The following is a 23,217-nucleotide window of genomic DNA, read 5'->3' as shown; positions in this document are numbered from 1 at the left end:
ACTAGGAACTTGCTAATGACGCTTTCGTCGTTTAGTAGCTGACTTAGCCGCTTTTCGTTTATAACAATGTTGTAGTAGGCAGGGTAATTTGCTACTAAGAACTCTAGCTATACTTAGATATTGGACTACTTGATGTAAAAGTTGTAGTGGAATTGATAGAGAATGTATAGTTGTTAGTTGAAGTTAGTAGGCTATAGAATAATAATATTAAGTTCTTAGGGAAGATAGGGGAGCTGGCTATAAACCTTGTTAATATTGCGAAGGAAGTTGATAATATAGCTACAATACTTATACTGTTGGCTATAGTATAAGAAGACCTCTATATAGATATGTATATAGGCGATCAACTGTTCTTCGATCTGTGATAACTTTGGTAAGTTGTTTAGTATATCGCTGAAGTTAAGATCGTTGTTGGCTAAGAAGAAAAGGGGCTCCTTGGGGCGTTTCGCCCTATTGTATAAGATATAGCTAGTATAGATACTATCTTAGAGCTTGATATCGAACTAATGCTCCTTATATATAGAGTATTCGAATATGTTATCTTTGGCTAGTTTGGTCTTGAACCTCTGGAGAAGAACATAGTCTTCTATTGTTAATGTATCTGCTTTTAGATCGTTATCGAAAGTAGGATCTGGAACTGGCTTAGGCGTAGGCTTGGGCGTAGGCGTAGGCGTAGGCTCGACTAACTAGCTTGCCGATAGAGCTCTCGCTATATATGGTGTCTAGCTTTGACGAACTAGGCTATAGCGGAGGGCGGGTAACTTACGAGATAATGTAGGTATAGAGCTACTGCTAGCGAATAGATTGCTAGAAGACAATATCTTAGGTAATGAGCCTAGGCTGCTAGTTGAGGCCTATAACGCTCGCTATAGATCTTAGATATCTATAAGGCATTGTCGGTATATCTCTTGCTCCTTTCTTTATATATTAAAGAATTTTCTTTAGAGCTGCGAGGTCGTATAGTAGAAGTAGACCTTATATTGACCTAACAGATCTTGCTCCTAACTTATATTAGTATAGTAAAAATAGAAGCTAATAGCGGTATTAACGAGCTATAGAGGGTATACTATACTATAAGCGTTATAAATAATGTAAGGATTATTATTTAGGGCTCTCGTAGCTATAGGTAAGCTAGGAGTACTAGCTATAGGGCTGGGATCTATTGGCTAGAAGGGAGTGCTAGCTATTGGCTAGAGAGGAGCGCTAGCTATTAGCTAGAAGGGAGTGCTAGCTATTAGCTAGAATAGATCCTTACCTTAGGTATAGCGAACTAGCTTTGTAAGTAGTGGCGTAGTAGAGGGAGCCTCCCTATAGCGGTGATATATACGATAATTATATTCGATTGTTATAAGTTGCTAACGCGCTATAGCTATAGTTGGCGAATCTTAGGAGGTCTGACCTTAGCGAAGGAAGCGAGGTATATATTATACAACTATTGATGTTGTCTATAAGAAGAAGTTCTGAATATGGTAGGGAGTATATAGCTATAGCTGTGGCTAGTATAGGAATGGCGGCTAGGCGACAAGAGTATATAGGTAGCGATTAAACTCCCTAGTTATTGTATATAGCTATAATTGATGTTCGGTAGGCTAGTGTTCCTAACCTAGCTGTTGACCAACTGCTATTCTAACCTATAGGCCAACTATTATATATTGATAGTGACCTAGGACGATCTCTAATAGATACTAGCCGATGATAGGAGGTAGCGGCTATAAACCGTTGATAATAGAAGGGCGAGGAGAGCCTACTACGATTATAGACTTAATGCTGTTAGATTGAACTGCTAGGCTAGGCGGAGACATTGCTAGAGACTCTAGCTATACGAAGATCTCTTGAATAGGAATATAGGGCCTAGGCTAATGGCTGTTAATATATATTTTCTTTAGCAAAGAGAAGTCAGTATTATCGACAGTACGTTTACTAGAGATGGTACTAGCGACCTTAGCGATAAAACTAATTGCTCGACTAGAACGTACTTTCTAGGATATAGTTAGATTAGATATAGCTAAGTATCTATAATAGGGTAACGACGACTGACTTAGTTTATAGCTATGTTATAGTAGTCTATATAGTTTACTGTTAGGTTGCGTTTGCCGACGAACTGTGTAATTAGAAGGTCTCTTTTGTATTTACAACATTGCTAAGTATGTCCTAGAAGGTTAGGTGTATCTAGAGGCGGTTGCTGAACGCTATCGCCTAGCGGAGGCGGAGGCAGAGGTATACCGCTAGGTACAATGATCTCTATACTGATTGAGGCTCTATAGGGCGGTTAGCAATGCTAATAGAATAGGCTAAAGGGCGAGGACTTACCTGTGTTATATATACAATTGAACCGACAGATATCTTAATATAACTGTGTAATTGAACTGCTTGTGTAGATATTGTCAATTGATGTGTATATAGCTGTAGCGTTGTATTCAAAGTAGGTGCGATTTAAATTTTTCTATAATTTGGTAGGCGGGTAGGCAACTTTGGAGGTGATTTGCTAGGCGGTGAGTGACGTAGTAGGCTATATGTATATAACAACCCCCTAGCTAGCTAAGAAAAAGAAGCTTAATACTATAGCTATTATCGCAAGATCGTCTATTGCCTAGCCAATGGTCTTTAACTCTCATCTATTTTCTATATCTAGGAGAGCAAAAGGTTTGGCGCTACTATTATTGCGACTACTACCTATCCCCTTATACTCTAGCCCAAAGGGAAACGTCTATAGGGCGGTAGTTATTAGTCGTTTTACCGAAGTGGCCTGCCTATATCTTTATTCCTCTACCTTAGCCTTGTATATATATGTGTGTATATATATATATAGTTGAGCCTTTTAAATCAAATTAGCGACCTTCTTGAATTGAATATAAGATCTTTGAGCCTTCGAATCGACAACCTTCTTAAAATATAAGATCTTTAAGTCTTTTGAATTGAACCGACGATCTACTAAATTATATAAGTAGTATTACAATATTAAGGTATCTACAACTATCTACTTCTATCTATTTTCTATAAGTTGGCCGCTTTACCGCTAAGCTATCTATACGTCTATAGCTGTATATCCGTAGGTCCTGTCGAACAATCGCTAACTTGGTTTAGGAGCTTATATCCTACTATCTTAATAAGGGTATTTGCAACGTTGCCGCCACCGCTACTATAGTATATTCGTCGAACGCTACTAAGTAACTGTATATATAGTGTATACGTAGCTTCGTTAACTATGTCTAGGGCTTCGCTAACTGTACCTAGCTCAATGAACTATATATATAGCTTCGTCGATTATACCTAGCTTCGTCGAGTATATATACGGCTTTACTAACTATACCTAGCTGTTATACGCAACTGTGGCAAGGGCACCTATGACTATACCACAGTCAGGGGTGACGAGCGTTCCCTTAAAAAAGGGAACCTCGCCCGCAACCCCTTCGTAGAACAGTAGACTATATCAACATACTTTTATAACATATACTAGTGTTCAGGAGTACCGCCTCATTAGCTAACGAGGCTAAGAGGCATTGATCTTTCTTACCCTTATACGTTTACCGCTAGATAGTCACTGAGCACCATCTACGTATAACAAGTAGTGCCTACTAACGATTTGAACCTATTCGCTTCCCGTTGAGGGGAGCTAAGTTCGGATTGGGAGATATTACGAGTTACACCTAGCAAGTTGTATAGAGCAACGCCTAAAGTAGATAATGCTCCTTTATAAAGGAGTAAGCTTCGGAGTATATAATCTATAACGAACTAGTTTATAACCTAGCTACTATTATTCTAGTACTAAGTATTTATAAGGAGTTAGAAGCTAGATAGATTTAAGCTTTATAAACGCCAATGTCTATAGAGATATATAGTAGATACTTAAGTTTATTAAAGACTTCGAGGTTACCTACAACGTCTAGTAGGTAACCGCTATTAATCCCTAAGAACTCTAATACCTAGAAGCTATAGTATTACTTGAAGAAGCACTAGAAGGAGACGTCTACGCCTAACAGTACGCCGAAACACTATATATCGTAGAGTATCCTCTCTCTTAGATACTTGACAATTATATTCCTTACGCCTACCTTATAACTATTAGACGTAAAGTCCTAGTAGCTATTAGTAAGAACCTTATTCTAGACCCTAAGATCAAAGACGTTACTTTAAAGACTAAGGACTTAACCTAAGAAACGTTAGAGACTTTAGTACTAGAGAGTTAGGGATCGCTAAAGACCCTAAAGCCTTAGGGGATCGACGATTAGCAACTAGGACTAGCTATATCGCTAGAAATATTGGTAAGAACTAGATATAATCCGACTAAGAACTAGCTAGCAACTCTACTAAGCCTAATCTTCTAAGAGTAACTAGAAACCTAGGATATACTAACTATTCTTTAATAGGGATATAAAACCTATATCGTTAGTAGCTATAATCTTAGTAGACGCTACTAAGGACTACGAAGAGGATTATAGGATCTACTACCTTAGAACCAATAACTTAAAGAGGAAGACTTGTTATCTCTAATAGCTTAGCTAATTAGCGCTTTCAACTAGGTTCTCTAGCTATTGCTATAGACACCTAGCCAACTATCCTAGTACCTATCTAGGCTTCCTAGACTAGGTATAGTTATTTAAAACCTTAGAATAGAATATATAGATAGTTTAGTCGATTCTAGTATCTCTTTACTATTCTAAGAGATGCTAAGCCTATTATATAGACAAGTAGCTAGACCCTTTGGATAAGGAGCTAGACCCTTTAGACAAGTAGCTAGAGCTATAGATATCTAAGCCGCTTTCGCTATATAGGACTTTCTTACTTAGATAGCTAGAATAATAAAGAACCTAAACATTATAATCGAAAGGGCGAATAGAGCTATAGGCGTAGAAGACTGTTAGCCTAAAACCAAGGACAGAAGTATTACGTTTTTATAACCGTCTATACCTACGTCGAAATAGAAGATTTAAGATATTAGTCTCTTCTAGCTAGATATAGAGAACGAGGCTAAGGAACCCTAGGACCTATAGTACAATAAATAGTAGTTATACTATAGGGACGTCAACCTTTAGGTTAAATAGGTAGATTAGGTTATTAGATACTACTTAGTAAAAGAAGAGACTCTATATATAGAGATATAGACCCTACTTCGAGGATTAGCGCTATAATGGTATAAGTAGTAGCTCTTTTGTCAGGAGCGGGGGCTCCTAGAAGGAAAGGGGTATACGTTAAAGTGACGGAGTACGAGTAAGGCACAAGCAGAGCACGCGCTATAGGGTAGCTATAGGTAGGGGGGGTTGCGGGTGGTTGTATTGAACGCTGGCCTCTCCTACTGCCTATGGGTTCTATCCTCCTTATTTCTCCTATCCTAGCCCTCGATCTTCCTCTGTATCGGCCAGCCTCTATTCCTGAGCTCGTAGATCCTTTCCTAGGCCATCCTATAGCGCCTGTATAGCTCCCTAAATGCGCCTAATCCGCTCTGTTGCCGACCCAATGTCTTAGTTCCCTGTACTTGCTTAGCCTAATGCCCTGCACTTCGTTTAGCTCTATGCCCCTCCGATCGTTCCTCTAGGTGGTTCGCGTGATCTAGGCTACTGACGTACGCCCTAGTGGCGTATATAGATGACCTGCGTAGTGCCCTGTGGTTAGCTAGGCTACGCTGGGTGCCGGATGTAGGGCGAGGTGGTCGGGCCGAGGGTTGTGCTAGGTGCCGAGGCGCGTTCCGAGGGCTGTGCTAGGTACCGAGGCGGGTCCTATGGGTTAGGGTAGCTCCGGGGTATAACAGGGCTCTCCTCCTTCAAGGTCCCTGACCCTAGGGACTGCTATACTGTAGCCTAAGGGGCGTAGTAGTCGCGCCTTGGGGTCGTAGCCTTATATGCCCGGTGGCGGACTACGTAACGGTAGTTTGGGTGGCGTATATGTAGCTTACGATCTTGCTATATGCGTAGTTCCTATTAGTTGCGCTTTGGCCTATGGCCTAACCTATTGGCGGCAGATTGCGTAGCGGTAGTTCGGGTGGCGTATACGTGGCTTACGATCTTCCTATATATATAGCCTCTATCGATCTAACTGCTCCTCTGTATACGCGATCTAGGGCGGCCTAGATGGAAGTGGCCTGTTTAGATCTAGGGCTGCCTATTTAGGGCCTATTTAGGCCTGAAATAGGAAAGCAACAATAGAGCTGAATAGAACTGAATAGAAGGTGTATATATTTAGGGTAATAGTAGGAAAGAAAAAGAGGTAAGGAGTGTACACTATATATATCCTAAGCGCCTTCGCTACGTATATAGAAAAGGGGAATTGAAACTTCTATTAGAACATTGCGATATAAGAAATATAGGATTTTGAGCCCTCTAAGCTTGGACTACCTTACTGAGTATATCTTCTAGGCTCGTGGCTCCTAGCTTTCCTTTCCTTCTTTTCTTCCTTTACGCTATCTTCGTAAGTGCCTAGTCTACCTAAGTGCCTAGCCTACTACGACGACAATACGATATTGGCCTGTAATTACGATCGTATATATACCCTCTGCTTCCTCCTAACGCTCCCTCTGATCGCGCGCGTATAGCTGACTTCTTTGCTCTATAGATAATTCGTTTTTTTTTTTTAGCGCTTTCGCCCTCGCCTCTCCTCGGTAGGTCGCTCTACGATAGTTCGGTCGATTAGTAGGATGGCTCTCGATTAATAGGATGGCTCTGGCGATTCTAGTGTACAAGGGCCGTATAGTTGGCGAACTCGCTATATGGCTAGTGGGAAGAATGTAATGGTGCGCTAATAATGTAGTAGATTTAAATAACTTATTCATTTCTAGCTATACCTCGTAAGTGACCTTCAACGCTAAGATATCGATAGATAGAGTAGGGTAGACGCTGCTAATACGCTAGGTAGAAGCAATTATATTAAAGTTGTTCTCGAGCCTAGGCTTCTAGCCTATCAACGTAGCGCCTGAAGAGCGCCTTGTTGGCGAGGCGGAGTCGCCCGCCAACGATGTACCTACGGCTCCTATAGAGTATACGTTTGGCGTAGCGGCTACGCCTGCCAATGACGACGAGAAGGAGGAGAAGAAGGAGGAAGACGAGGACGAAGAGATAGAGGAATCCGAGCCTTCGACTCTATATAAGGGTAGCTTCGGTTATAAGAGAAGGGCGGTATATAGAGAGGGCGTAGATAGGGAGCAATGTAATCGCTAACAGTATAGTAGTCTAGTGACCTTGACTCGACGCCTAAGAAGAGAGTCTCTATAGGCGTTGCCTATATTATTCTATAAGTGTAGAGAGTGTAACCGAAGTATATTGGAGGTGTAGGCTATACGTATATTAACAATAGTAGTTACCGCCGTTGTATAGCTAAGTTTTTCAATAGTGGTAGCGCCCTTGTCTACTACTATTAAGCCGGTGTATATCTATATGTAGGTTGTATATTCGTTACATCTAATATACTTGTAGGTTCTAGTTTGCGCTACGTTGAGTGTATATAAAATAACTATATTTGTCTGGCTATAAGTTGCCCTCCTCCTTTAAAGGCGTTGACCTTAGCGCCTTAAAGCTGAAACCTGTATTTTCGTTGTATATGTGTTACGTTATTATTGATCCCTTTGAAAAAATGAAGATTTATTCTATTGCCTTCGCTATAGTTTATAGCTTTATCGAAGCCCTCGATAAGAGGGACTACTTTGCCGCTAATGAAAAGGTAAGTTTTTAAGTGTCTCCTCTATATGTACGATATGTGTACTAAGTATATTCTAGCTGGCTACGCTTGTCTAGGGCGTTGTCGATGCGCTTATAGTGGCCTACAAGGCTATTAGCGGTGCCTCGGTCGCCTCTACCGCCTGCTCTAAGAACTTCTTGGAGTAGTGGGGGGAGGTGTAGAAGGCGGAGGGCGTGCTGAAGAGGCGCTTCTAGCGCTTCGTCGGTACATCTACGCCGCTCCTACCTCCTCCCCCTCCTCCTAGCACTACGTTGGAGGAGGTAGTAGAGAGGCTGGCCAAGCTAGAGGAGTAGTAGAAGCGTATAGAGGGGGTAGTAGTAAGTTTGTAAGTCCATTATGTCTACGAAGCGTATATGTAGCTAACAATTAAAGAATGAAATTTTGATAGTAGTAAAGAGCTAGAGTCCACTACTAGAGGAGGGTGAGGAGGGGGAGGAGGGTAGCGAGGAGAGCGCTAATAACGTATAGGTAGCTAAGTTTATAACAGAGTCGATCTAGGGCTTAGAGAAGGACTTGGCGATATAGGGGGTAGCTATTGGGTAGGTAGGTGGTTCTTACGTTGTTTTTTCTTTTTTCCTTTTCTTTTCTTTTTTCCTTAATTGAAGTACCGTTTAGCGCCCTCGTTACATTTCCGCCGTTTATCGCCTACGCCTATGCTCATCTTGAATATGTACTTCGTAAGCGTATAGTAAAGGCCTATTATCAATATATCTATATAGCTCCTAGGTGTTCTCCTCTAGCGAGTAGTTCTTCCACTTAATGAGGAAATACCTATCGAGAGGTGGCTCTATATAATCAAGAATGGCTTCGACCTCCTAATGCTGCTTTTGTACAACGACCTATATACGATCGTAGTATACAAGCGCTTCCTATAGGTTGTCGTTGAACGGCTCGAGTATCGCAATAGAGAAAACAGGGTAGAACTTGAACGTAGGCGGGAGATCTAAGCGATATACTATCTTCTTACTGCCTATATTAGCGATAATTTTGAATAGCCTAAGATACTTATCTACGAGTTTACTACTTAGGCGCCGTTGGCGAATATACCTTGAATCAACCTAAACCTATTGGCCAACTCTAAAGGTTATAGGTATACACTTACGGTTGTACTATTTTATATAACCTTCGTTGGCTTGTACTAGGGCCTCGTAGATTCTTTCCTGATCCTTGGCGAGCTTCCTAGTATACTCCTCCGTAGTAGGAACGTTGCTTGAGCTATTCGTAAGTAGGTCTACTGGATTACGTGGGTAGTAGCCGTAAAGGAGATATACTAGGGTCGCCTTCGTAGCCGAATACACTGAGGTGTTGTAAGTGTATTTGGCTAGAGCCAACTTCTACGCCTAGTTATACTGCTCCTACGCGTAGTAAGTATGTAGGTAATGCTCCAACGCTTGATTCTGCCTCTCTGTCTGGCTATTAGTCTAAGGATAGTATATAGTGCTTAGCTTTTATATAATATCTAAGAGGTCGTAGAGTATACGCTAAAACCCGTTTGTAAACAAGCTCCTATAGTCGGAAACAATGGTCTATAGTAGGCCGAAGGGTCGGTAGACGTAATCGAAGAAGAGGTGGGCAAAGGCGCTAGCCTAGAGCTGCTTGTACGTTACGATATAGAGGGCGTACTTAGTAAATTTATCGACGATAACGAGGACGGCGTCGTAGGGTTTGTATATATAGGGGTCGATGGAGGTGGGTAGGCCAGTGACGAAGTCGACTGTGATATCCTGCTATAGGCGCTTAGGAACCGATAGCGCTACGAGCTCGCTATAAGGGCAGTAGGTTCTCGCTTTCGTATAGCCGTATATAATGTATTCTACTATATATCGATCGATCTCCCTATGTATGTCCGGCTAGTAGTAGTAGCGTATTAGGCGTTTGTAAGTCTTCTTGATGCTGCTATAGCTACCTATTGTAGCGTTGTAGTAGTACGCTAAAAGCGTATACTATAGAGCTATAGGCATATAGATCCTACTATTGTAATGTAGGATGCTATTGTCTCCGAGCTTCCATTGCCTGTATATACGAGCTGTCTTCTAAGCGCCCTTAGTCACCTAGGGATCGACTTCCTATACCTAGATTAGTTGCTACTTAAAAGGCTAGCCTTCGTCCTCTATTGGCTTCTTAGTAGCGGTAGCAATGTATAGGCAGTGATCAGGCGTATATACGCTACTAGCTAGACTGCTATGGGCCGTCTAGTCCAAGGGGGGTCGCTGCCTAGGCCCTGGGTAGCCAGGTTCCCTTACGTATATTTCCTGGGCCTCCGAGGAGCTACGCTTTAGTGGTGGTTTACTAGGTCTATCTAGGCTATAGGTAGCACTTTCGTCCAAGCTGTGGTTGACTAGTGGAAAAGCGTTATCTAGGCGAGGCCTCTACGCTATCGCCTCTCCCTCGTCCCTAGCTATAGGCTTACGGTGACGTTTGCCGCTACCTATATACTATGAGACCTCCTGATAGCCCTCCTCGAGGTGTATATTAGGTACAATACTCTTATTAAACTCCTACTTACGTAGCTTATACGTATCCTCTAACTCTCTAAGGCCTATACTAGGTCTTGGCTATATAGCTAGAGTGACAACCCTAACCGTAGAGCAGTGCCTTGGTATATAGTCCTTTCCTATAGCAATATGCTCCTCTAGGAGCTGTAGCAGTGGGTTCTTGGCGCCTTCGTCGCTAGGGCCTTCTACTAGGTCTAGTCTTTGAGAGAGTCCGTCAATAGGGTTCTATAGGCTAGGGTGGTACTTAATGACGAAGTTAAATTCTATAAGCTTATCGCTCTAGTGTAGCTGCTATATAGAGGGCCACTTCTTCGTCTTTATATACTCGAGGTTCAGATAGTTAGTAAGGGCGATGACGGTAGTCTATAAGTATAGGAGGTAATGCCGCTAAGTACGAAAGGCGTCGACGAGTGTAAGTAGCTCCCTATTATCGGTACTATAGCGTATTTCTTTGGGGCTAAGTTTGTGGGAGTGGAACGCAATAGGGTGCTACTGGCCCTCGAATAGTTGGGAGAGGACTACGCTAATGGCGAACTTCGAAGTATCTGCCTCAATGTAGATCGGAAGGCTAGGATCGAAATAGCGTAGGACAAGCGTTTCCTGGAATCTGCGTTGTAGCTCGTAGAACGTATCGATTGTATTCTATGTTATCTCAAAGGTACGATTGCCTCGGAGTAGGTCGGTCAAGGGAGTGTAGATCTTCGAGTAGTTGCGAATGAACCTACGGTAGAAGCTAGTGAACCTAAGGAATATCTAGATATCGTAAGTGCTATAAGGTAGTGGCTACTACGCAATGGCTTTAACGTACGATGGTTCTATCTTAATGCCCTCTAGGGTAACAATGAACCTAAGGAATTCGACTTTGTATATATAGAATTGGCACTTAGGGAAGTTGATGTAGAGGTCGGCTTTTTGTAACTGTTCTAAAACTTCGTGTATATACCATTCGTACTTAGCTTCGTCGTTGCTAAAGATCAATATATTATCTAAATATACGATGTAGGTGACATTAACAAGGCTAGAGAGGGTATAGTTGATATAAGTCTAGAAGGTTGTAGGTACGTTAGCCAGGCCTATCGGCATTATAATAAACTCGAAGTAGCTATAATATATACGAAAGGTGGTCTTCTACTCGTCGCCCTTATATAGCTAGATCTGATAGTATATATCCTTCAAATCGAGCTTGATATAGATCTTTGTAGAAGATAGGCGATCGAGGATCTCGCTAATTAGAGGAATAGGAGCGTAGTTCTTGTAGGTAATGTGATTGAGTGTACGATAGTCGACAACGAAGTGTAATTCGCCTCCCTTCTTTGGAACGAATAGAATAGGCGCGTCTATAGGACTAGTAGAAGGTCGGATCTACTACTTCTCTAGAGCCTCTACGAGCTACTTATATAGGGTTTCCAATTCCTTTTCGCTAAGAGGGTAGATTAGCCCCTATAGCGTAGTTGCACCGTTTTCGAGATCGATATAGTACTCAAGCGTAGTATAGCGAGGTAGGGGAGGTCGATCTACAGTGGAGAAGAGGTCTTGGTAGGCCTTATATACTTCTAGGAGCTTAGGAGTAGTAGGTTGTAAGCTAACGGTGGGCGAGTCTTCTTCGGCTAGGTCGTCTAGGTTGGTTGGGTTGGGCGGTTTGGCTAGGTCGGTGACTAGTATAAGCGTAGTAACAAGGAAAGTATTATCGCTCTAATTCTACTTGGGCTCAACTTATAAGCTAAGGTGGCGCTTCGAGTTTAGGTAAGTCCAAGTCTTTTCGTAGTAGTTGAAGAATAGCTTAGCTATCTCTATCTAAGTCTAGCCTAAGAGGATTGTAAATAGCTCGATATCTACGACTATAAAGCGTAGTAGGTAGGTCTAGGAGTATCTAAGGTGGTCGGTGATACGAATATACAAGGGGTATACGCTATACGTTAGAACAAGTATATTGCCAATAGCGGCAAATCTAGGGCACTGAATGAACTTGGTCAACTATAAGTACTTAGCTAGAAAGCTACGACTGATTATATTGTAATTCGACCTAGTATCTAGCATTGTTACTGTAGGCTTCTAATTCTTATCTAAGCGTATAAGGACAGTGCTTTCGATCTGAGACGACCTAGGCCCCCTAAGTTCCTAGGTGGCGTTGGCGCTATAGTCGCGCCTAAGTGGAGTAAGGTTTAGGTTATTCTAGACGTTTAGGTTCAGAGGCTTTAGGTAACGAATAGTGGTATAACCTATATACCTATAACGACGGTAAATGGCCTTAGGGTAGAATATAGAGATATAGCTAACTTCGTTGTAGGTATAGTAAACTAGGTGTGACTTAGGCGTAGTAGCGGGTACTATAGTAGTATCTAGGGCAGGTTGCTAGGGTACGAGCTATGTAGGAGGAAGCTAGGTAGGCGTAGCTGTAGGCGGAATAGGTTGAATAGGCGGGGTAGAAGGTGGGGTAGGCTAGGTAGGAGGGCGGTTCTTAGGGCAATTGGCGTAGCGATAGCCCTCCCTATTATAGGTAAAGTATCGAATAAGGCGCTAGAAGGGCGTAGGTAGGACGTTAATAGGGCGTGGCGGCTATAGAGCTATAGGGGCGTTGTTTGACGAGCAAGGGCGATAGCGAGAGGTGCTAGCAATACGTTGACTATACTCGATATAGTGGGCGAAGCTTATAAGCTGCTAGAATATAGTAGGTAACTAGGGGGAGTAGTTGAGGATAAAGCTAATCTCTAGGCGGAACTTCGGTAGGAGGGTAACTATATAGGTAGGTTCATCCTACTTCGAAGGTATATTGGCGATTACGTTGGTAAACCGTTTAACGAACTTTAGGACGGTCTTGTCTTTGCGCTATATAAGGCGCTTAAGCTCTAAGGCTATACTGAAGGTATATAAATCGGGATCAGATAGTTCGTTTTAAAGGAATGTAACGAACTCGCCTTAGATGATAGCTAAGAGACGAAAGTTAGGATCGGCCTTCTACTCCTAAATATACTTTACCTAGACGTTCTTAGGCGGGCCTCGGAGGTAGCTTGCTATATATATAACGTAGTCGCTACTATTGAGCAAGTAGCCTATAAGCTGGAAGTTGGTATAGTAGTTGTATAGGAAGGCCTAAAGCGAAGAAGTATCTTTGCTGCTATACGTAGGGTAGTTCAAGCTAGTGGCACGCTAGAGGGGAGCTTCTATAGCGCTAGGAAGGATTGGCGAGGGCGTAATAGGAGCGTTGAACTTAGGATTAGCAGTAGGCGGAGGGGCATCGATAGCAATAGATGTAGCTATAGGTATAGCTATAGGTATAGGCGTAGGCGTAGCGGCTATAGGCGTAGCCTTAGGCGTGGCAATAGGCGTAGAAGTAGGTGTAGGAGCGGGTATAGGCGTAGGTGTAGCAATAGATATAGCCGGCACGGTAGTATTGGCGGTCTAGGCGGCAAGAGGGTTGGAATTCAAAGAGGTAGCGCCCTCGGCAATATATATAAGCTGGGTATTTTGGCGTAGGAGCTGTGTATACTAAGCTTATAGTTGGAGGATAGCTTGATAGTAGCGTTTGAGAGCGATCTTAGCGCTTAGACGGCGCTCTTCCTTAGTAAGGTCGCGCTCCTAGGTAGAGAGTAGGGGGTCGATAGGTGCTATATAGGAGCCGTTTAGATCAATCTAGGCGTATTGGGAGCTCTCGCCTATAGTAGCGTTAGGCGTAGGCGATACAGAGAGGGTGTATAAAGAGGTCGGATCGGTGGAAAGTGCCTGAGATTGCAAGGGTGTAGGGCTCTGCTTAAGCGTAGCGTAGGTATGGGTCTAGGCTATAGCTCGTCTCCGCTGGTTCAACTCCCTGAGGTGGGATAAGAGCGTTCAACTTGTTAGGAGTGGGGGCTCCTAGAAGGAAGGGGGTATACGTTGAAGTGACGGAGTACGAGCAAGGTATAAACAGAGTATATGCTATAGGGTAGCTATAGGTAGGGGGGGTTGTGGGTGGTTGTATTGAACGTTGGCCTCTCCTATTGCCTATAGGTTCTATCCTCCTTATTTCTCCTATCCTAGCCCTCGATCTTCCTCCGTATTAGCTAGCCTCTATTCCTAAGCTCGTAGATCCTTTCCTAGGCCATCCTGTGGCGCCTGTATAGCTCCCTGAGTACGCCTAATCCGCTTTGTTGCCGACCCAATGTCTTAGTTCTCCGTACTTGCTCAGCCTAATGCCCTGCATTTCGCTTAGCTCTATGCCCCTCCGATCGCTCCTCCGGGTGGCTCGTGTGATCTGGGCTACTGACGTGCGCCCTGGTGGCGTACGCAGATGACTTGCGTGGTGCCCTGTGGTTGGCTAGGCTGCGCCGGGTGCCGGATGTAGGGCGAGGTGGTCGGGCCGAGGGTTGTGCCAGGTGCCGAGGCGTGTTCCGAGGGCTGTGCTGGGTGCCGAGGCGGGTCCCGCGGGTTAGGGTGGCTCCGGGGCATGATATCTTTACTATAGAAAAGGTAGTATTGACTATATCTATAAAAGTATAGACTAAACATTTAAAAAAGGAGTTTAGTATTAAGAGATATAAAGTAGAGAAATAGCTAAATGAAAACTAGTATACTATAAAGGATAACTATAAAGACAAGCTAGTCTAGAAATTCGCTATAGAATACTTTAAATATATATATATTTAAAGAGATACTACTAAGGAGCAACGTCTAATATATCTATATAATTACCTTTATCTAGAACTTCGCTAGCTATACTCTAAACTAGATATAACTATAGAAATAGGTATATTCCTTAGTATTCTTAACACCAAAGTATATATCGTTAGAGACAAGCTCCACTAGGATATCGCCAAGGGCTATATTATCGGCTATAGTCCTATTGCCAATAATATAGATATAGAGTACAACGACGAAGGACAAGGAGACAACTAGGAGGATAGTAGAGCCTTTTAGATAGGAAGAGGTAGAAAAGGATATTATAATCCTTAGAAAAGAGATAGGGATAAACCTTAGTAACTTAGAAACAATTAGCGTAGAGATAGTAACTAAGTACAACTATTCGGTAACCGAAACTTCTATAGTACAACTAGATGTAGAAGAGGATATTAACTATTTAATAATTATAGAGGAGGACTTAGACCGTTCAACGGCTAGAGAAGAGGCGACAATGGCAACTAGGGAAGACCACTTCGACCTTGACGACTTTAATGGATTTAGATATATATATGTAAAAAGTAGTTCGAAGACGGTACCTTCTTATACTATAGCGAGATTATAGTGATAGGAGACGACGAAGACGCTAACCTTTATCGCGAAATACTAGAGAAGACTAGGTATATTCTTGTCGATAAATACAATATTGAAGCTAAGGACAAGGAATTAGAAGACGAGGAAGCTAATAGTTCTTACTACTTATATTATATCTTTTGCTAGTCTAGACTAAGCTAGAATAAACTACTATAATAACTTTTATAGATTTAGCAATATACCGCCTATAGTAGAGTCTTCGCGATACGTTATAAGCTTTTTAAATATATAGCCAACGATAGCGACGAAGATAAATATAAACCTATATAACCCTAAATAGACCGTTAGTACGACCTTAGTAATAACGAAGACGAGCTTAATAGTAAAGATATAAACTTTATACTAATCGAAGGATAGATTATAGAAGTATAGCTATATATACTGCTATTGAAAGTATTAGACAAGCAAGCTATATACCTTATAATCAACATTAGTATAAACCTAGGTAAGCTAGGTACCGAGGTTTACTTTGATATAAGTAGCAATACTAACCTTATCGATAAAGAGTTTATCTCTAAGTGGGCTAAGAACCTACGTTGGATTGATATAAAGCTGTACTTTGTCAAAGGCGTTGGAGCCTATACTAAAGTCAAGAAGCAAGTCGAATTTAACTTCTATATCCGAGGAATCGTCTATAGTACTAAAGTGGACGGTCACTTCACTATAATAGTCGACGTCATTGAAGGTTTAAGAGTAAAACTATTAATTGGAATTGACTTTATACTCTATAACGAAGTAAAGATTAACCTCAATACGTCTACCTATTACTTCCGATCTATCTATAATATAAAGGTAAGAATGTATATAGAATAGAAAAGAACAATCTAGAAGGTGAAAGCTATAAATATCATAATGGTCGTACCTATAATGGAACACTTGATCGAGACTATATTCGAGTATATAGACACCGATAACAACAATCTAGGCAGCTAGAAACGCGAGCTCTACTTTGCTTTATACATCAAGGGTATATTAGACGTCGTTATAGACGCGAAAAGCGTATACTAGGCTGTTGTAAAGAACAATACTGCTCGCCCAATCACTATTGTCGAAGGATAGTGTATTAGACACCTTCTTTAGTATAGCCTAGAGGAGGACATCTAGGTGATAGTATAGAACCTTATATAGTAGACCTAGGATAACGTTGTAGACGACAAATATATATAGATAACGACGACTATACAATAGGAGCCTAGTAGTAAGGAACCGATAACAGAGACACTAATAGAGGATAAGTATAAGCCACCTACTAAGTAGGAGTTCTATACGCTATCCTATAGTATCGAGAAACTAGACGACATCCTATATATTAAGTTAGTAGTAGAGGTGAGCATCTATAGTAGGGACAAACGGTATATAGAAGAGATAAAGGCACTACTAAACAAGTATAACGTCTTCTATAATTATAGCATTGTCCCTATACTAGAGGATTAGAAGATAAGAATTCTACTTATTAATAGATAGTAGAATTAGCTTAAGCCTATTTAGGTTTATCTACTAAGTACCAAAGACCAAGCGATCGTCGACAAAGAATACAATAAACTATATATATAAGGAAAGATAGACTTTATAGACTAGCCGACCCCTATCGCTTGCCTAGTCTTTGTAGTCTACTATACAGTTATTAGAAAAACGAAAGGCAGAGCTATAGTAGACCTCTAGCCCCTAAATACGTTGGTAGTACTAGATATATACCTATTGCCCAACTAAGATAACATTATAAATATAATGATAGGCAACACGATCTTTATAGTATTCAACGCTTCTAGATTCTTCTTCTAGCTTCTAGTCGTAGAAGAACACTATAACTATATAGTGGTCATTAGTCCTAAAGGTTTAGAACGCTCGAACATTGTACTAATAGGATTTAAAAACTTATTAGCTTTTATATAGCGCTTTATAGACCATTTATTTTATAAGTATAAGCACTTTATATACGCCTATATCGACGATATCATTATCGTTAATAAGAATATAGAGGAGTACCTCAAGTATATTAAGATAGTTCTCGATATCCTCGACAAGGTATACGTTTATATTTCGATAGAAAAATCCTTCGTAGCCTACCTATTAGTAAGACTGCTTAGCTATATAGTCAATGGCAAAGGAGTAGCTAAGATAGACGATAGGATCGCTATATTTAAGAAACTTAAGTTCCCCGATACCCTTAAGACCTTAGAGCAGTACTTTAGTATAGCCAGATAGCTATATAAGAGTATCTTATAGTATATAGCGAAAGCGTAGCCTCTATAGGACTATAAAACCAAGCTCTTTACCTAAGGGAGAGTAAGCAAAGACCTTCCTATCGCTAAGTCGAAGAACGCTAGGAAAGTATTTACTTTGAACGTTAAATTTAAGCCTACGCTAGCGGAACTAGAGTCCTTTAAGTTGCTATAGGAACACCTATATAAGTAGTACTTCCTATATTATTACTATTTTGATAAGCTACTATTTATTAAGCTCGATATAAGTGGCAAGGGATATAGAGCAATCGTCTTTCAACTCTATAGCAAATAGGACAGTACTAGTATCCTTAGCTAAGATATCCTAAGTAGTAAGATCTAGCCTATTATATTCTTGTCCCGCCTAACTTCCAATGTAGAAAGGAAGTATAGAAGTATAGAAGTAGAAGTCGTTGCTATTATATAGGTAGTTAGAAAGCTTTGAAAAATAGTATAGTTAAACTAATACCCTATAAACATCTTGATAGACTATATAGCAACTAGAGGCATTATAAAGTATATGTCTTTCACTATTATAGACCTTATAAAGGCTAACTTAAAGCTCGTTAACGCTATAAACTAGCTATCCTAGTTCGACCTTAACATTTTCTATATACTAGGAAAGCTCAACGTTGTACTAGACACTTTGTTACGTTTACTGACCTTCGAGGAGGACGCCTTTGACGAAACCTAAGATACTACTAACGAACTAGAGGACATTTGGTCTACTACCTAGATCGATACTAAGGAATACTACGCTATAGACACTAGTACCTTCGAACTAGTTATTAGTAACAAGTTTAAAGCTAAGCTAACTATAGCTTACCCTAACGACCGTCGGTATAATAAGATTATTAGGAGTCTCTACGATATAGAAGAACGAGCTAAGAAGATCGCTAAGTAGAGAGAACGTAAAGAGCGAGAAGGAGAGCTATAAAGAAAATAGTATCGAAAGCTATAGCTTAGATCCTACGAACTAAAGGATAGTCTCCTCTACTACGTCGATTGTAAAGGAGCGAAGAAGCTTTATATCCCTAGTAGCTATATTAAGGATATTCTTGCCGTTATATACGATAATACTTACTACTTTGGTATAGACAATATAATAGCGAACCTCTTAGTATTCGCATTTAACCGAAAGCGCTAGATAGTATATAAATACATTTAGCACTGCCCTATATATAGAGAGAACTAGACCTTAAGAGAACTAAAGCCTAGAGACCTTTAGCTAATTTGGACATCGCTATAGCCTTTCTATACTATTACTATAGATTTCATTGTTGGTTTACCTACTATACCCTCTAAAGAGATATCGTAGTTAATAAAAAAGTACCTAATCCTCAACGCTATATATACTATTACCTATAAGTTTAGTAAAAAGAAGCTTCTTATAGCTAGAAACAATAAAATGTTAGTAGAGGAATAGGCCGTTATAATCCTTAGAGCGTTAATATATATAAATTAGGGACTTCTAATGTAAATCATTAGCGACTAAGATACTAAGTTCACCTTTAACCTATAGAAGAAAATCTTTTGTATCCTAGGCGTTAGCCTCCTTTTCTCGATAGCCTATTATCCCTAGACGAATAGTTAGTTAGAGAGGATAAACTAGATAATAGAAATCGCTATCTATATAGAAGCTATAGAAAAACCAAGAACGCTATAGCCTCTACTTCTCCCTATATTGTAGTACAACCTTAATAATACGTTTATAGTCACTATCGGAAGATCGTTGAACAAGTTGGTATATAGCTTTAAACTACGTTCTATCTTAGATATACTTCACTATAAGAAGGGCACCGTTGCCTTCGCCAAAGCTATTAGTGTCCTTAGATAGTAGTATTAAAAGGAAGTAGTAGAACAGATCAATTATATAGGCGCTATTATAAAAATATATTACGACGATAAGTATATATCTACTAAGTTCGAAGTAGGAGATATCGTTTACCTACGACTATACAATAGATACTATCTCCTAGGAAAGCCTAAACGAAAATAGTCGCTATAGCGGGTAGGACCGTTTAAGATTGTCTATAAAATCGATAGAAACGTCTATAAGCTTAACTTCCTAGCTAGTTAGAAAGTCTATCCTATAGTTTTAGTTTCCTAGTTATAGAAACTAGATTAGGGGAAAGACCTCTTTAGCTATAATATAGAGCCCCCTAGCCTTATAATCGTTGACAGAGACGAGCATTAGAAAATCGAGAGAATTATATAACGACGTATTATCTAGAGGAACTAAAGATCTAAGGTCGAGTATCTAGTATAATAGAAAGGATTTATCGCTAAGGACAACTAGTAGATCCTATATATCTAGCTTGTTGACGGTGCTAAAGAACTTGTCGAGGAGTACGAAAAGGCGTACCCTATCGACTAGGAGAAGGAACACTATAACAAAGGTATCGCTACTAAGGAATAGGAGGAAGTAAAGGAGATTCCTTAATCCTAGAACTAAGTTGTTATCGAGCTACTACGGAGGAAGGGTAACGACTATTGATAGCTATACTATTATTGACTTTCCTTTTCCTTCTTTCCTATTTCCCTCTTTTCCTTTTATTCGTTTATACTTTCTTTATTAGAATATATTCGCTTTAGTATATCTGTCACTACTATATTACTACTAGATATATAAGCGCTATCCTTTATCTTATAGATCTCTTAGTTTTTCCTCTCTTTACCCCTTACTTAGATATTACTAACGCTTTTAGTTATAAAACTATAGTTATTTAGTTCGTTAAGTACTTTACTTATCTTAGTTTTCCTATATATAGATTTACTACTAACCTTGACCTATAAATGGTTAGGGAAAGCTATCTTATTGCTATAAAAATATAGGGCTTTAAGCCTTAAGGGTATAATGTTCTATTCTCTAGCTACCGCTAGATAGTAACACTGTTTATCGGCTATAGGCACTATACTATTGTTTTTATTTACTTCTAGAACGGCCTAACGTAAACTACTATAATTTCCTTTCTCTTTATATATTAACCTCAATATATCTATTTTCCCTAACAATTCCTTATTATAGTTATTCGTATTCGCTATACGATCGATCGTTAAACCTTTTTATCACTAAGCTATATATATTTATACGAGCTACCGTCAGTCGGTATACGCTTATACTATATTTGTAAATCGAGACAATCTACTATATATTCTTATAGTACCTATATCAACGATAGAGACGACTATATAGTCGATTCTCTTAGCTTACTAACGTCATTGAGTAGCGAAGCACTTAAATACAATTATATCAATATTATAGAGGGAGATACCCGACTAGCCTTCGTCGTTTATAAGATACTTCCCTATACGAGAAAGACGCTTGCTAAAGGCTATACTACTAATATCTAGAAGAGGGAGAGCGCCCAACTTATAGCTAAATAAATAGGAGGAGCAAAGAAAATCAACAATATGCCTAGTGTTCCTTCGTATACCCTAGAAGCTTCTATATCCTACTAGACTATCACTAAAGATATTGCTACTAGAACTATTTATAACAACGAAATAATAGCTACTAAAGAAGCCGATATAGCTAAAGTAATCTAAAATAGCTTAGAGACCACTTATAAAGAGCGATAGTAGAATATTACTATAGACCCTATCGTAGTGTCCAACAACGAATAGGAAGTCTATAAAGACTACAACGAAGCGCTAGATAGCGATACTATGTAAGAGCGCTTAGAAACTCTCTTAACTTATAAGTATATAGAAAGGGAGTAGCCCCTATAATATATACTAGGGATTAAGTATCTAGAAACTAGCAACGTCTCCTCTACTAGCGTATAGCGCTAGGAAGTCTAGTAAGCTCTATATATTGTGTTAGAAGACGAGGCTACTGTAATTGACGACGACCTAGACGTCTTCGACGACGATAGTGCTAATTACACTAGTGATAAAGAGGATATAGCGACTAAGCTACACTATATCCTAGAGCTTTAGGAAACCTATATATCGTATAGGTACTCTCAACGTCTAACTAGAGCTATAAACAAGTATATCGCTACTATAAGCAAAGCATTTGCTTATATATATATAGATTTTAGTTACAATAATAAATATATAGCTAAGCTAGCGATATAATTCGCTAGGTTTTACTATATAGTCCTAAAGAAGGATTTCGATAATAAGCCTACTAGCTTTGTATATAACCTATATATTTAGAGGATCAAAGGCACGATTAAAAGAGCTTTCAAAGAGTTCTAAGAGATAGGTATAGTTATAGTAAGCTATATACCAACTACGATAGAAATCCTTATATTATATTACATCTCGCCTAAGGGCAAGGGCAACCTTTCTATAAATGTAATATTAGTAGAGCTTGGACTAGCCTATTATAACAACGCTTAAGCTATAGATATAGCGAGCGATACTAGCTATATAGTTACTACAAATAATAACGCTATCAAATCTCTATAAACGGATATAAAAGCGGTATAAACGTTGACTAAGGATTTGCTCTAATTCGCCTAGAAGTACTAAGTCTATATCAAAGAAGTTGAAAAAACTATAGTAGAATTAGCAAAGTTCATTAGTACATTAGAAGTAAATAGCAAAGCTAATAACCTAGATCCTAGTAGTCTTACCTTCTAGGACGACCTTAATAATATATACTATTACTAGATAGCAAAGATTAGCGACCTATAGCTAATGTACAACAAGACTATAACGGATCTCTATTATAAGAACAACGCCCTTCTAGAGAAGATCGACCTCACTACCTAAACGACAGTGAACCTATACGACGGCATTTATATAGGATTAGCATAGTATATATAGGACGTTGAGCACCGTCTAGCGGCTATCGAGACCTAAGCCGCTACAACAAACTTATTTACTATAAAGGTAGCCGTTACAAAACAAGCTAGAACATCTATTTAGACTACTAGCTACTATAAAGCAGTATCTAAGATCGTTTATACTATAACTACGACTATAGTATATACTATTAAAGCTATATAGTTGCCTATATAAAAGACGCTAAGCAAGATACCTATAGCCAAAGCTACGTTATCGGTCGTACTAGCAACGCCGGCTAAAACGCTATAGAGTTAATATAACGACGATACTTAATCGACGTTAGGAGTTAAAACTATCGAGGTTATAGGTAGTAAACGCTAGAGAAAAGTAATAATCGACGACAAGGTGTAGAAGACGTTAACGTATCCTTCTAAGAAAGTTAAGAAGACACTTATATCCACTAAACGTAGAGTAGCTACAAAGACGTCGAAGATAGCTAGAGACGACCTATACGCTAGCGATAGCACTATCGACCTAGATAAGTAGAATAAATGAATAGGCAAATTATAATAGAGGACCTTATTATAGACTAGAATAATGGATATAGAAATCCTATATAGGGTATAATATAGATTAGTTTTCTTCCTTTCTATACACTCCTTTATCCTATATTGAGTTCTATAATAATGGCGAGGACACTATCTTTTTCTTCTTATCCCTAGGCACTTGTTATACGTAATTGTGGCAAAGGCACCTATAACCGTACTACGGTCAAGGGTGATGAGCGTTCCCTTAAAAAAGGGAACCTCGCCCGTAACCCCTTCGTAGAACAGCAGACTGCATCAATATAC

The 23,217-nt window shown here is 39.9% G+C and overlaps 2 protein-coding genes across 2 annotated transcripts; one reads left to right on the top strand and one right to left on the bottom strand.

The window, feature by feature from the left end:
• Positions 1–5,615: 5,615 nt before the first annotated feature.
• Positions 5,616–14,582, bottom strand: THITE_2089010 (uncharacterized protein; the record flags this gene model as incomplete). The annotated part of the gene is made up of 2 exons (XM_003653810.1): positions 5,616–5,714; positions 14,421–14,582. The coding sequence occupies 2 exons, from the start codon at positions 14,580–14,582 to the stop codon at positions 5,616–5,618; spliced, it is 261 nt and encodes an 86-aa protein (XP_003653858.1).
• Positions 14,583–17,336: 2,754 nt separating this feature from the next.
• Positions 17,337–17,609, top strand: THITE_2051073 (uncharacterized protein; the record flags this gene model as incomplete). The annotated part of the gene is made up of 1 exon (XM_003653809.1): positions 17,337–17,609. A coding segment is annotated over one exon (273 nt), but the record flags the coding sequence as incomplete, so codon positions are not given.
• Between the last annotated feature and the right edge of the window lie 5,608 nt (positions 17,610–23,217).

This window comes from Thermothielavioides terrestris, chromosome 3 (assembly GCF_000226115.1).
Source record: "Thermothielavioides terrestris NRRL 8126 chromosome 3, complete sequence".
In the NCBI taxonomy this organism is placed as follows: Eukaryota; Fungi; Ascomycota; class Sordariomycetes; order Sordariales; family Chaetomiaceae; genus Thermothielavioides; species Thermothielavioides terrestris.
The sequence above is the reverse complement of the archived record's forward strand: the minus strand, read 5'-3'. Positions and strand labels throughout refer to the sequence as shown.